This window comes from Emydura macquarii, unplaced genomic scaffold (genome assembly GCF_026122565.2).
Source record: "Emydura macquarii macquarii isolate MOO-44397 ecotype Brisbane River unplaced genomic scaffold, CSIRO-AGI_Emac_v2 contig_2205, whole genome shotgun sequence".
Taxonomy (NCBI): Eukaryota; Metazoa; Chordata; order Testudines; family Chelidae; genus Emydura; species Emydura macquarii.
In genome coordinates this window covers 12,982,954-12,998,231 of record NW_027132342.1, presented here as the reverse complement: position 1 = coordinate 12,998,231, position 15,278 = coordinate 12,982,954, and the positions used below count along the sequence as shown (strand labels likewise).

General features: G+C 43.7%; 1 protein-coding gene across 2 annotated transcripts in view; it reads left to right on the top strand.

Moving 5' to 3' along the window:
* The window catches only part of BPIFC (BPI fold containing family C), a 28,867-nt gene that overhangs the window by 8,339 nt on the left and 5,250 nt on the right, over positions 1-15,278 (top strand). For both annotated transcript variants that reach the window (XM_067558996.1, XM_067558994.1), the window contains exons 2-12: positions 445-572; positions 1,427-1,538; positions 3,073-3,201; positions 6,466-6,621; positions 8,363-8,426; positions 8,966-9,026; positions 10,654-10,745; positions 11,725-11,898; positions 12,655-12,708; positions 13,097-13,267; positions 14,003-14,070. In XM_067558996.1, the coding sequence (XP_067415097.1) occupies positions 467-572; positions 1,427-1,538; positions 3,073-3,201; positions 6,466-6,621; positions 8,363-8,426; positions 8,966-9,026; positions 10,654-10,745; positions 11,725-11,898; positions 12,655-12,708; positions 13,097-13,267; positions 14,003-14,070 (1,187 nt within the window). In that variant the 5' untranslated portion in view covers positions 445-466. The remainder of the gene's footprint in view (positions 1-444; positions 573-1,426; positions 1,539-3,072; positions 3,202-6,465; positions 6,622-8,362; positions 8,427-8,965; positions 9,027-10,653; positions 10,746-11,724; positions 11,899-12,654; positions 12,709-13,096; positions 13,268-14,002; positions 14,071-15,278) is intronic.

The following is a 15,278-nucleotide window of genomic DNA, read 5'->3' as shown; positions in this document are numbered from 1 at the left end:
GCTGAGCCACCATTTCTCACAGAAGTTTAATATCTGCTGGAATACAGAGCCCATGGATCTTGGCCTGTGTACGCTCCCATGTAGGCTCAGCAGAACAGAATCAGCAAAGCTCTTCTGCATGCTGAAAAGTCACTGGCTGAGTCCAAATCCCCACTGCCCACTCACATCCTATCCCAGTGTTTCCCAACCAGTGTGCCATGGAATTTTTTGAAAAACGACTTGAAGAGCTCTGGATTGGCTCATGAATATTCATGAGTTCATTTGGAGACTATCAGGTGGCATGCCTCAAAATAATTAAAGGTATCAAGGTGTGCCATGGCAGAGAAAAGGTTGGGAACCACTGTCCTATCCACAGTGGGGGAACAATTGCTCCTTGGGACATTAGGAAGGTGTGATGCTTTTCTGCATGAATCTGCATGGTTTAATTATAAATATTGTCAACAGGTGGCAGTGAAAACAGGAAAAGATGCTGAAGTTTTGGTGTTTTTTCCTCTTATTACATTTGCTCATCCAGCAGCTTGATGCTAACCCGGGGCTCAAAGTGAGGATCACACAGAAAGGGCTGGATTATGGTAAGTCGGCTGCATCCAATAGTTACGTTGCAATACATTTTATTATTCGATCGAGCCCTTAATGTAAAGTATAAGAACACCCTGAGAGAGAATAAATTGCTCACAGCTATAGAGAAAAGGAAGGTTTAAGCAGTGGTTCCCAACCTTTTTGGCTCGAGGGCCACAGATGTAATTTTTACAACCCTGAAGGGCCACAGCAGCCACCCCCCTGATCTCTTTCCCCACCCCCCACTGCAGCCAGACAGAAGGAGTTCAGCGAGCAGGCTGCCTCCTCACTGATCTCCCAACTCCCTGGCTGCAGCAGGGAAACTGCATGCGTCCTGTAGCCCCATGCACTCCACCTGAGTCTGTAGGCAGTGGCTCCCTTCTGCAGCCAGGGGGACAGGAAATCAGTGCTCGCCTCCCTCTGACTCCAGCAGGGACCCCAGCACCTAGGGACCTAGGCAGAGAGCTTTGCCATGCTCCCTGCTACAGCCAGGGGAGGGGAGTGTGGATCTCCTGTCCCCCTGACTGCAGTAAGGAGCCTTTACTGGTCCTTTAGACCTGAGGAAATGCACTCCGTCTGGGTCTTTAGGCAGCGGCTCCCTTCTGCAGCCAGCAGGAGGGGAGCCGTGGGTCACTTTTGGTCCCCAGGCCACAGGCTGGGAACCACTGATTTAAAGATTAAATGTAAGGAGGAAATGTCTTGGTGGGAGGGAGAAGGGGGATCCATAGTTATGGCAGGGCAAGTAAAAGAGCAACCCCCAAACATGGAGGGAAAGGAGGCAGCATTAGAAAGCCCTTAAACTTGAACTACTTTGTGTAAACCTTCCAACTATATTAAGGCAGCTGAAGTGGTCTATGTACCCTTGCAGGCAGGGAGATGGGGATGGAGATCCTGAAGCAAAGAATAAAAGAAGAAAGCTTCCCAGATTGGAGTGGCCAGGAGAAATCTGGATTTGGCGATGTAGACTACACGATTTCAGGGTGAGCAAACTAGGAAAGGGTATTTTAAAACAATAGCATGAATTAGCTCTTTGCAATGTAATGTCACTGCATGCTATCTATGGTACTGTGCTTGAGTGTTGTCGGAGATAACACCATATCATACATTGATTATAATTTAAAGGGGAATGCACACATTAAAGGACCTGAGGCAAATCCTACTGAAGTCAAAGGAAAGACTTATCAGTGATGACAATGCATTTTGGATCAGGCTCTGGGTTACTTGCTACTGATTCAGAATGTAGCTATGAGACTAAATGAAAAGTATCATGCTACCAGCATGACTTGGGCAAGTATCCTGATAGCTGATTGACACCTAAGATATAGATACTGGAAATCTGTTTGACACAGTTATAGGGAGGGAGGAAAGGTAAACATTGTATTCTACTTATTGGTAGGAATCCTTGCAGGAAATGCCCATACTTTCAGATGAATAAATAGGCCACTTTTACCTGAAGTACGAGTCTAAGAGCCAGCAGGTATGCCACTTACCAGCTTCAAAGATCTCAAATGCAGAAGGCAAACTGAGTCTGAAACACTGAACACAAGTAACAGAAATTATAGATGGTTTGGGGTAATAAAAAGCACAAAATTTAAAAAGCACAGGACCAAATTTTCAAAGGGCAGGGCAGAGGGCCTCGAGCAAATATATGTATGTAACTGTTTATCTGCCTTTGAGTGCTTAGTTTACCTTGAATCCATGCACAAGTCACAGACATGGATGCACAAAGTTTAGACAGACATCTAGCTGGTTGCTCACATAAGCATTTATCTAATTTGCATGCACAGTTGTGCTAACTGCATGCGAATACACACTGGCACATGTAAATGGGACATCACCCTTTTAAAATTTGGCCAATACAATCTCCAGAAAAACTGCAAGCAGGGGGGGCCTGGGTCTCATCTAGTAATAGATGAAGCTGGGTGAATATTGCAAAAGTTATTAGTGAACATTCATTCAAATGTTTTAAATGAGTATATTTCAACGATGATCATGCCTCTTTCCTGTCTGCTTCCCAGGATTAGTCAAGTGAACAAGTTGACTGGCAGGGATGTTCTCCAACACAGCAAATTGTAAATAGATGTTGCGCAAAAATAGTCACATAAAGTGAATTTGATATTATTTCAGATATTCACACCAGAAACTTGATTCTAAGAGATGTGACACATTCATAGAATCATAGAAATGTAGGGCTAGAGAGGACCTCAAAACATTGTCTAGTCCAGCCTTCTGTGCTGAGGCCAAGTAAACCTAGACTATCCCTGACAAATGTATGTTTGATTTGTTCTTAAAAACCTCCAATGACCAGGACATTCATCTTTTTAGGAATAGAAAATTAGAGTTCAGTCTAGTGTTGGAGAGGGACATTTCTGCGATGGGGTAGGGCTCCGCCTTGCTTCTGAGAACTTTTCTCTACAATAAGTAGAATTTGGCCCTGAATCAAATTTAAACTTTGATTCAGATTTTCGTTTGCTTTTGGAATGCAAACTAACGTCCTTATGTCTGATTTTATAGGTTAAGAGTTAGCACTATTGAATTCCCAGATGCTTCCATATCTCTCATACCAGGGATTGGGATTGAATTGTCAACTCAACAAGCTTATGCAATCCTCAATGCGAACTGGAGCATAAGGACCTGGTTGTTGTGAGTATGGTGCTGTGTATCCAAAGTATTTTCTTGTGGAAGAAGAATTAAAATGGAAATACAAAGTTTAGTGACCAATCTCACTTTTTCCAAGTTATCAGTTAACAACATCAACTTGTTAGCATTCTGTCTAAAAGAGCTCTCTAGTGTGAGATTTTCCCTTCCCGTTAATACGGTGGTGTTAATAAAGAACCCACAGCTAATAGTCCATCAGTGGCAAGTAAAAGATAAAAGATCTCTTAGTGTGCTGGAATTGTCCAGATTGCTAGCTAAATCAGTGTTTAGGAAGATTATTGTACAGTGGGTCACGCTCTGTAGTAATAATAAGGGTATTTAAAGTGCAATTACAGTGAGTGAGCTTCTGTGCTGTGCCTCCAACACGTGTACAGCAACACTGGAGCTGGAGGTGTAATTTCCAGCTCAAGCAGACAATATCTGCACTAACTCTGATCAAACTCGTGCTAAAAATAGCTGTGTAGCTGCAGCTGCCTGGGTGGTGGGATGGGATAGCAGCCCCAAGTACAATCCCATCTGAGACCCTAGGTATGTACTGAGGATGGCTAGCCCATCCTGCCGCATGTGCAGCTGTAACTACATACTGCTTCCTTAATGTACATCTACTCAAACTGGAAATGACACCTCCAGTTCCAGTATACACATAACCCAAGAGGCACAGCACAGAATTCACAGCCTACAGGAAGAGGAGGCTATGGTGGCTTTAAGCCATCTTAAAGGACTTCTCTGGGGACAGGAGAGGACCCAGGACTGTCTATATGACTGTTGACTAAGGCTATGTCTACACTGAGGGTGCTGCGTCGGGCTCCACGGAACAATACAACAGGATCGATTGAGTGGGCAGTGGAGACCAGCACAATCGATCCCGGAAGTGCTCTCCAGTCAACACAATAAATCCACTCCCTTCCCCCGAAAAGAGTAACACTGCATCGACCAGAGGGTGTTTCCTATCAACACAGCGCAGTGGAGATGCCGCGGCAAGGGTACGTTAGTAAGTCAACAGAAGATAAGCAAGTTTCAGTACGTAGCTTGCGTAGCTCCCGTCGACGACACTGGCAGTGTAGACCAGGCCAGAGTAACACTGTGGGTCAACACTTTTCACAAAGCAATCACTCTATATCTGACCTCTCAGTCCTTGTCCTCAAAGGGATCCTGCACAACACTTTCATAAGATGAGCATGGGCACTGAAATACATAACTGCTAGACATTGAAAATCATGGACTGAACAGAGACACTGGATTTATGGCTTATTACAACCATCTATAACCCACTGATCACCCTCTTTCCCGCCCCCCCCCCCCCAGCTTCATTTCCTCACTGTAAGTGGAGGGGTGTTAATGGGCCACTTCACCTTGAATGGTCCCTTGAAATATTTTTTCCCTACTTATGCTAAACAATCTGTTCTATGTTGTATTTTGTTGTGACACTCTGAGTAAGTTTCCCAGACCTGAAAAAGAAGTGTGGCTCGACGGCTTGTCTCTCTCACCATCAGAAGTTGGTCCAATACAAGATATTATCACACCCACATTGTCTCTCTATATTACACTGTGTAAATTACTAAATTGACTAAATGATGGATTAATTTATATTATATTTTATATTTATATTATATTTTATTTATTTTCAGATAAATAGGTCACAGTGCTGCCTAGAATCTCCACAGTGCTGCATGCAGCAGTAGTCCTGTCCCCAACAAACCCACCCTCCCAGCCAAAGCATGCCCCCTACACTCTGGCTTGCAAGGTGATTTTAAAAGGACAGCACCGTGGCTGTCTTCCACAGTGCCTGCACCAGCAAACTATGGGGCTTTTAGGGCCCCTTTACACTGCTTTGGATGGCCCTTTCCCCTTTTTCCCAGTGAAAAGGAGCTGGAGCTGAGGTGAGGAGAGGATCTCACTCACTGTATTTACATTGTAAATGGATGGTTAGCTACTTGACTAATTTACATAGTATTACACTATTGCTTTTCTTCTTAAAATATACACACACATACACTTATTTGAATCCAGGTATATTAATTAGATGGAATTGGACTGTAACCTTACAATCCAGCCTCACTAAGAAGTACCACATCACTGTGTTGCCCCAGGAACAGACTAAAAACTAGTTGTGACACTTGAGAGGGGAAGCACAACCTGTGACTGTCAAGTGTCACAAACTGGTTTATAGTCTGTGGAATTACTCTGTCATTGCAATCTAGCTGCATTGTAAAACGGTGCCTTATTAGAAAACATTGCAGGGCATGTTAAATACAGAGCATATCCACAGTCTCCAAAGGGCTAGTTATGGAATCATCACAATTAAACAAGGAAAACACCTGTAGGTCATATCTAGTCCCTTCCTCCAGCCAGTGAAGAATTGTTCCCTGTGGTGTATTCATCAGTTTGAAATGACTCAAGTAACAGGGCATCCACTGCTTCCATTGTGAGAATATTCCTTAGCCTAGTAGACCTTACAGTTAAGATATTTTTCTTAATATTCAGCCTACATTTTCCTTTATTCCTATTTATACCACTGTGGGCCACTATGTACAATTCCTCTCCCTCCATGCTATTTACATTCCTGAAATATTTAGATTGTAAGGGCAAGGATCTGTCATTAATTTGTACTTGTCTATAAAGTGTCATGCATACATATTGCATTGTATACATAATAACAAATACTTAATATAGACATTTAACATATCCTTCTTGGTCATTCTTTTTCTGTTCTGTTCATTTTCAGATCCTGTACTAGTTCCTCCTAGGCCAGTCCTTCCAGTTTATTATTGTTGCTCAGCTCTCAGTTCCCTTCAGCTAGTGATCCTAGTGTGTAGGATGACACTAGTTTGGACTCCAGGTTAAGGAAAATTTACTGCATTCTATGGGAAAATCAGAATTACAGTCACTCAAGAACTTAAGTAGCTCTTTCTGTTTCAGTTCTACGGCTCTTGTGACAGTCTTATTACAGATCGGGGTGTCATGGGAGATCCACAATTTGGCAAGCATCAGACAGACAGTCTCGCAAAATTGTAATTCTAGGCAATCTTGCCAAATCCAACATCTTTCCAGCACTCACACCTTGGAGATTAGTGCGTGGAACCTGATTCTTTAAAGAAACTACCTCTACAATCTACTTTAATCATTAGAGATGAGCAAAATAATCTCATTTCCTCCTCAGTGAAAGAAACAGAGTCACTTTGATCCATTAGATTCTTGGAAGTTCCCTGTAAGTAGACTTTTCAACTGAGTTTGTTTTTGTCTGTGCAGCAAAGACAGTGGAAGAAGCACAGTGTCCGTTTCAGGAGTGTTTATTACAGCAGTCTTTACCATGTCACAAGATAGCACAGGTCACCTATCCATGTCACTTGACAGCTGCCGGATGAGTATTAAGGGTGTGGAAGTCCAGCTGAATGGAAAAATCAGGTATGTGCAAGAGATTTTGAATACTGCAGTGTAGTGAAAGTAACAGAGCAAATGGCACAAGGCCCATTTATCAAAATCAGCCTCCCAGGTACATTTTTAGGAGTCTGTGCTAATGTGGGCACCACAATCCAGAATGCGGGCCCTAATCCCAGTCCCCAAGTCTGAAAATTAGTCTTCTAGGGCCACATTTTCAAAACATGATCTCATTTTGCAAGTACACAACATGTGCCATTTGTGTACACAAAAAAGATAGAATTTAAATACACAAACAGTGATTTGCACAAATAAATTGAGTGTAAATGAATTTAGCGCACATAAAGCTTATCATTAGTGTCTGCTGGTGATAACAGCAAAAATTGTATGCATAGGTTTCTTGTACATGCAAAATTGCCCATGTACAATTGGAGGCCAACTTGAGGTCCCTTTGAAAATGGTAGCCCAAATTTTGAATGAAGCTCACACTGAGAATTAAAAAAAAAATGTGTCATTCAGAAGGGAACATAAACTCGTTTTACAGCTTCAGTCACTTGGTTCATGCTGGAGCCCTTTTTAGACAGTGAGAGAGAGAGCATGGCAGAGGGTGGCCTGCAGGGCCTATAGCAACCCCAAAATTTGCTGTAGCCTCCCCATAGCCACCTCTCCTAGCGCAAAGGTCAAACATTACGCAGATACTTCTCCACTGCTGCTGGTGGCGGTCCTGCCTTCAGAGCTGGGCTCCTGGCCAGCAGCTGCCACTCACTGGGCACCCAGCTTTGATAGCAGTGCCTGTTGCCAGCAGCAACACAGAAGTAAGCCCAAGATGGAGGCCGGGGTGTCTGAGAGCAGCCCGCAGCCCGTGTCACTGCTCACCAGGGCACTCTGCCCAGGCCAGGTGGCAAGTCTGGGGCTTCCCACAGTAGACCAGACTGACCAGCTCTGGCCTAGGCTCCTGGGCCTCACACCCCCACAGTCGCTGATCCTTGAGGGGTTTGCTGGCCCCAGAGCTGGATCCCCCTGCCCGAGCAGCTCTTGCCAGCTGCAAGCAGTCAAAGGGCAGCGGGGAGCTGAGGAGCAGTTGCAGCCTCAATGCCCTGAGCAGGAGGAGGAGGCAGAAGAGTGCCATGGCTGCCCACACCACGCACCAGCCAGTACAGCAGCTGCCCGGCACTGCCCAGCTCCACCAGTTTCCGGCCTTTGACCTGGCAAGAAGGCAGAGCCTTAGAGGAGGAGGCGGGGCCAGCACATAACTAAGGAGCAGGGGGTGGGTTATGGAGGGGGGCAGGACCATGGAGAGGTGCGGGGTCTTTTGGCGAAGTGGGTGCAGTCCCCACAATTTTCTGTCTAGCCCATCTCAGTGCCACTATTGGGAAGAGGCTGGTGCCGTCCCTGGCTGAGGCTGATGAGCAGCTTCATGCAGCTGCCCAGTCTAATTACTTATCATCTTTCACTTCCATAGATCTTAGTGTGCACAGCACTGAAATGCTCTCCATTCAAAGGTGCCTTTTGGCAGTGTTCTGATTACAGACAGGTCCAATATACATTGGGCTTTTATCCTCATACAGGTTATGTTGTGAGAGGGGGGCCTACAAATAAATTAATACAACACTTATAGATTAGTTATCTGCTAGGATATTAGATTTCACACAGGTCCAGTTTACACATGTAAGTATATTAGGATGTATGACACTCCGTTAGGAACTATAGTGTTCAACTAACTTAAGCAATGGTAAGAGGTCCTTTCTGTTCTTTTTCTTTTCTCCAGCTGGCTCTATAAATTCTTTACTAAATATCTGGAGAAGCCCATTCACAGGAACTTGGATAAACATGTAAGTCTTTATAAATTGTTTAAAGGGAGTAACTTAAGGAATACATAAAACTGCATCATCTCAGAGGCAACAGTCTTGAACTTGATTAAGGAATAACCTGACAACCAGAAAAAATACAACCTGATTCTGCACTGACCAGCACCTTTATCAGCATCACTTCACAGGCACCAACTTCCAAATAAACTCTGTACTTCATGGCCATGGCAATAATCTTAACCACTATAGGGCCAGATTCTCCTTCTGGCTGATCTGCACAAAGGGGCTGTAGCAGGGCCAACAACTTTGCTCATGGAGTTTCTATGATGACCAGTTATTTTTCATACTCATGCTCCTCATACTGAACACATCTGTGGCTATGTACATCGTGGTTGTCAGTTAAATTGCATACATACAGTATGAGGGATAAAATAGAAATTTGTGGGCCTGCCACTAGAGAGTGAGATAATCAGTTACTTGAGCAGATCTGACTTTCATCCACTAGACAGGGAAGGATACAATATATACCAGCCAGTATGTAATTTCTTTGTATTTTTACACAGTCATGTCCGAACATCAGACAAGGGATCCAGCAGATTGATGCACAGCTCACAACACTTCAGGGTGAGTCTCTGATGCTGCCTTTTCTTTACAATTCTCATCTCATGCTGCTAGGACTTTGTTGTTTTCTCGTCAGCTACTGTCACAGATCTCAGTTGAGCTCCCCCAGCTTGGTGCCCATCAGATGGCTGTGGGGGAAATTCCCGCTGCTGGGTCCCCCATTGGTTTAAACTTCCCTGGGTCTCAGCAATCTGCAGCACTGTTTTCTCCCTGGGCCTCTCTGGCACATTTCTTGGGCACTGACTCTCAGCCTGCTACCCCTTCACAGCAATGGAGCCTCTGAGTCACCAGGATCGGCACTGATGCTCCAAGATACCTCAATAGCTCAAACACACCCTCTCCCAGAACTCCATCCAAAAGTGTGAGCCTGCCAGGTTATAATTTATTCTCTCAGGAGGCACATGGCAATTGTGAAGCATATAACACATAGAGACACCATGCCCATTGCTCTTTTATGTAACAGATAAAGCACAAGAGAGTACAGATCATTTATAAAACACCAAACATCTTAAATGCATTCCCCTCGCTAGCTCACCCTTCTCTTGGGAATCCTTGGTGGCCCATCTTTGTTCAGGAAGGCAGGTTTCCATTTATCTCATTAGCCTGCTACATGCAGCTCCTCTCAGCTTGAGCGCGTGAAAAAATGGTCAGGGAAGACCCCAAAGAGAGTAGCTACTGTATTTTATAAACTTTCAGTCCCTGTGTAAGGGGTCTCCTGGATCAGCCTCCCCAGCCAATCAGAGACCCCTGCCAGGTGACTGCATTGCCAGGTGACCTCTCTCCTGATAACCAGTTCTCCTGCTTGGGAACCAGTCTATTGTTTAGAGCTATTCAGAGCACTCCAGATTTAATGACCGTCTGTTGTCAGTCCTGTACCACTACCCTGATGGAATTTCAATCCAACATGGAGGTAAACACACAATAGTAAAGGCCAAAGAGGCTGTACATGGAAATCATTGAGTTAGGCACCTTACCTGCTTAAGCACTTTAGAAAATCCCATTATGCCTCTCTGCTTCTTTAGATGCCTACGTACCTTTGTAAATCTGGGCTTCATCTATAATGGCCTAAACCTGCAAGGTGCTGATTGCTTCTTGGGTGATGCTGTATGTCATCATTTATCCTTGAAGAATGTGGGAGTTAAGGGCACTCTGTATCTTGAAGGAGGTACTCAGCACTTTGCAGGATTGAACTCAAAAGTCATAGTACATTCCTGTTCCTTGCCACAATATTTTAAGAGTCCATTCTTCCCTCCCTGTAAGTACAGAACTTCCATTGAAATCAATTGGAAGACACATACTCATAGGATGTGCTTAGAAGTGGTTGACAACCTCAAGAAATGCCAATGCCTCCTTCAGTTCTGAAGAGTTTCTCACAAAAAGCAAAACTTGGGGAAAGTAGTCAACTAACAGTTGGGTGGGACAAGAGGAGCATTAGGTCTAATCAGTGGAGTTTCCAAAGGGAGCACTTTGGGTTCTTAACCACAAACATTTGTTTTGATTTTTTTCTTCCTCCTTGTGTTGAACATCTTTTCTGAGTTTTTCTCCTCCAAGAATAGCATTCACTCTTAATTAAACATTACTGTCTGTGTTACACCTAATAGCTGTTTTGTTTTGTCTACCACTTTTACAGTCCCAACCCAGATTGATGCCTTTACCCAAATAGACTACTCCTTAGTTAACTTTCCAGGAGTCTTCAAATCATACATTGATCTGGACTTAAAGGTAATTGCCTTTAATGCTAGTTATCTGGAACTGTGCTCTTTTGATATACTTCTTATCCTCTGCTAGATTGGCATGGTTATTAATTATCATTATTATTTATAGGTATTACCGTAGCACCCAGGAGTCACAGGCCAGTACCCAGTTGTGCTAGGTGCTGTACAAACTCAGAACAAAAAGACTGTTCCTACCCCAATGAGCTTACAATCCAAGACAAAAGACAATAGAGGGCTGCTTTTGCTTCAACATTATAACCTGAATCTGATGAGAGACTCCAAAGCAATATCTCATTTGGGTTGTTTTTTCCAGCAATTCTGTTGTAGAAACATGACATGATTGTTAACTAAATTAACTGTACAGGTCATTTTTGACTCTGTTGGTCAGTTACCTGTGGCAAGGATAGAGCAGGAAAAGAAGTCTGAGCAGATTAAAAGGAAAAAGAGAGAAAGAATAAGAGGAAAAACACAGTTTGTAACCAACCCTAGAAGGAGAGAGGGAAATAGACCTCTGGGGCCTGATCATCCTGTCTATTGATTTCAATGGGAGTTGTATGAACTAGAATATCAGGACCTGGAACAAGAGAGAGTCAAGGGTCAAGATTTTTTTTAAAATAGGAGCCTAAGTCAGGCTCCTCAATCAATATTTAAGCATAGAAATAAGTTGTCTCATTTTCTAGAGTGCTGACAATGCAGTAGCCCCCGGTAACTTCAGTGGATGCTCGGCATCTTTGAAATACAGGCCAAGAGCATTCTCTGTGAAGGGCCCTCTGCTCTGTAATTGGCTTCCTCCATTGGTTCAGAAGAGCTTGAGATGACTTGCCTTCCAGGCATGTTTCAAGGCCTATCTACTTACACAGCTCCTGCTGAGTAGCTTGAATTGATCTTGTGGTTTGTGAAGGAGGGAGAAGGAGTTTTTTAAGATCCACCATTGTAAATGCACTTTGACAGACACTGATTTTATAAATGACAATAATACTTTACAGGGTGCAATCTATCCAGTTGGAAATTGGACGGACCCTTCCTTTGTACCAGCTCCCTTCACTTTCCCAGACAAAAGTGATTCCATGCTTTACCTTGGCATCTCTGAGTATTTCTTTAAATATGCCTCACTGGCTTATTACACAGCAGGGGCCTTCAACATCACCATTGTAGAAGAGGTGAGTGGAACCTGCAGATGAAGGGCTTAAAAGTGTTCCAGGTATGTCCTTCTGAGAAGGTGATTTTACAAACTCATTTGCAGTGCAGTTGCAGGCTCAGTGTTAACCAAGCCATGTAGTTATCAGAAGGTGATCATGGTCTCTCACACTAATTCGTTGTTTTGCCATTATGTAGTATCTAGATTTCTCAGGCCAAATCCAGGGGTATATTGTGCCACTGAGCAAGGTACGAAATAGGCACAATTTACCTACCAAAGTGATGTCACAGATCTGAACCACGTGCTCCTCTGAAAAGGACAAGAAGATTCATGCTGGGGACTCTGCTGCCTCACTGGCAGCTTTTCTGAGGGGTCTTTGCTGACTCAAAGTACTAGGAGGGACCCCTGGAACTGGCTCTACCTGTGGGCTAAGTAGAAAACCACAAAGCATAGCAGTTTTGCCTTTACCTGGGACGCCGAGCAGAGCTTTGAGTCCTATCTCTAGTGGATTCCATATATCCCAGCAACAGGAGGCTACCGGCCCAAATGTGAGCAGAATATTGCACCTGTATTTCTGCAGAAAGTTTTAATCTTTAATCAATATATGGGGGGATTTTGTGCACGAGTGAGAATTTGATTCAGTGCTCTAGGACTCTCTCTACAAATTTTCCCAAGGTTCAAAGGCACTAGATCATTAAAATGACAATAAATTGCAGATTTAAAGATAATGAAGACATGAAGCTCACCCAGGATGGAATTTCTTTCATTTGTTTTGCAGCTTTCCAGTTATTTTAATGTAACTACAGAGACATTTGGCAGCATCATTCCTGAGGTGGGTCTCTTTACTTTGATGAACCCGTAAGAAATCACCATAGCTAGTCCCAGTGTGGGTGTCATCTGAGTACTGGCTAATCTCCAATGATTTGGTGGAGCCACTGTGCATCACTGTGTTCGAAAAGGGGAAGATTTATGGTGGCTGGGAGGCAGGTCCAGGTCAAGACTCTTGCCTCAAGTGATTCCTGACTGACCCCACCTCCTCTCTGCTAAGAACCCCTTTCTCCTGCCCAAACTTTCTATTCCCTATTGCTATAAGAACTAAAGTTTGATCTACACTAACCCTTTCAGAATAACCATTTTAATGAATGATAAGATCACTATTCAGATTTGTTCTATATAAAAGCAATTTTCAGACTCTCCTTCTTTGCCTTGAAATCCTACAGATTGCCCAGTGTTATGTAGAGGTACGCCCCACGTTGTTGAACCTAATGGCTTCTGCTGCACCTGTGGTCAGTTTACAGACAGACACTTTTAGTCTTGAGATCCCTGCCTCCATGGAGGTGCTTGCTGTCCTACCAGACTCAACCACCCAACTCATGTTTACAGTGAACATAGTAAGTACCATGGATCAGAGGGTTACATTCCATCTAGGAGTTAAAATAAATTTGTTCTTCCACACTGCCAGAAACCAAGGTATTTGAAGGTCCTAGAGGTCATACCTGCAACACATAGGGGCAAATTCTGCCCTTAAATAAGCAAATACCATTAACTTCAGCCAGGGGTTGAACCTGAATGTTTGGGGCATAATTTGGCCTGTAGGGTATTGCTATTGGAAGGAGAGTTTTCTTAAAGAGGAATAAAAACCCAGATATGTTACTATCTCCGTTATCTGAAGCTTAGTTCTCTAGAAAAAACGAGAGTCCTGTAGCACTTTAAAGACTAACAAATTTCTGCAGGCATAAGCTTTCGTGGGCTGTTGCTCGTTGTTTTTGCTGTATACAGACTAACACAGCTACCCCTCTGGAATTAGTTCTCTAGAATTCCCTGTAATACAGAAATGAGTCATGTCCCCTGACATCTCTTCATTATTTTGAAATGTCCTTGATGAATTAAAACCTCAGTTGCCCATACTTTAAATATTGCCAGTGACATTCAGATAATCAAGGCTGAACTATACACAAACCCCACATCAGGCAGAAAGCAGCACCTGCATGAGACAGCTTCAGTATTTATCAAAGAAGGTGGAACTGTTGCATTTTAAATGATATAAGGAGACTATATTTGTGTCCGAATCTGAGAGGACCTCATTCTATATGGATATAGTAACTCAATACTCTTCTCTCCTGCAGATAGCGAATACCAGTGTCAGTCTGACTATATTTGAACAGAAGCTGATTGGCTCATTATGTCTAAACAGGTAAACACAGGACAGCTTGACCTGAGACCATTCAGGAAGCAACATTAATTATCCCAGAATTAAGACACAACAGGATTTGTGTCAGCCTAGCCTACTGCAGCATGAGGACAAGGCAGTCAATGCAATTTACCTTCTTTCTCACAAGGGTAGGGACCCTGAGATGCTTTTGGCTACATTGCCCAAATCCTGTGGATAAAAGATAACCACGTTTTGGGACTATTGAGTCGTCTTCTGGTGCTTCATTCTGTGACTTTCAATAGGGGGCTTGATAGAGGAAACTGTGTTGGATGTGTTAGTTAGTCTAAAATCTTTGGTCCAGATTTTCTCCTGTGTTTAGATCAACTCATCACAAGAGAAAGGCAGAGGCCATCAGGGAGCTAATTATGATTCCCTGAATTCCTGGGTCATTCTGCACCAGCCCCAGCATAGGTTAGACTAGCCATGATATTGCTCTAATTTATGCTAGCTGTCAACAGCCTCCAAGGGACTTTCTGCCAGCTGGAGATTGTTGGTGCACATTGTCCTCCAGTCACACGTCTTCCCCACTTCTGACATGCCCCATTTGTCAGGGATGGATAGGAGGGGGCCACAAGGGCCTAGTATGATGATTCTGCATCATGGGGAGGGGAATTCTCAACTGGCCAGATCCAGCTGCTCTCCAGCCCATTTGTGCCACCAGAGGAGGGGAAAGGAGCCAGAACACAGGAAAGGATTTGGGCCTGTGTACGTAGATGCTCTAGTGATTCTAAGGTTTGGCATTGTGACTCCCAGCTGGGTCAGAAAGCTCTAATCTGAGGTCATGACATTTTCTACAGAATTGAAGTTTTCATTTTAAAAAAAATAGACCCCAATTTTTCAAATGTGGGTGTCTAAAAGAGTGGGTAATGGTCAGCCCCTTTCACTTTACAGGATCTGACTCTGAGTGCCAAGCATCTATTGGATTATGTGGTAGGGTGATGGAACCTGAGCTCACAAGAATCCTGTCTAGGAAGACAGTTATGGGCAAGAAGAATTAGAGATGTCCATACTCCAGGGACTCTCAGGAGGAAGTTCCTAAGGAGAGTAGTGGAATGTCTGGAACCTAGTGAGGAAGGTGTGGTTCTCAAGTTCTCAGAATGGTTTACAGGGAGGAAGGGTTGCAGTGGGCCAACCTCAGAAAGCTGGTTCTGAATAAGCGCTCATCCAAACTGAACTGAACTTCTGAACAT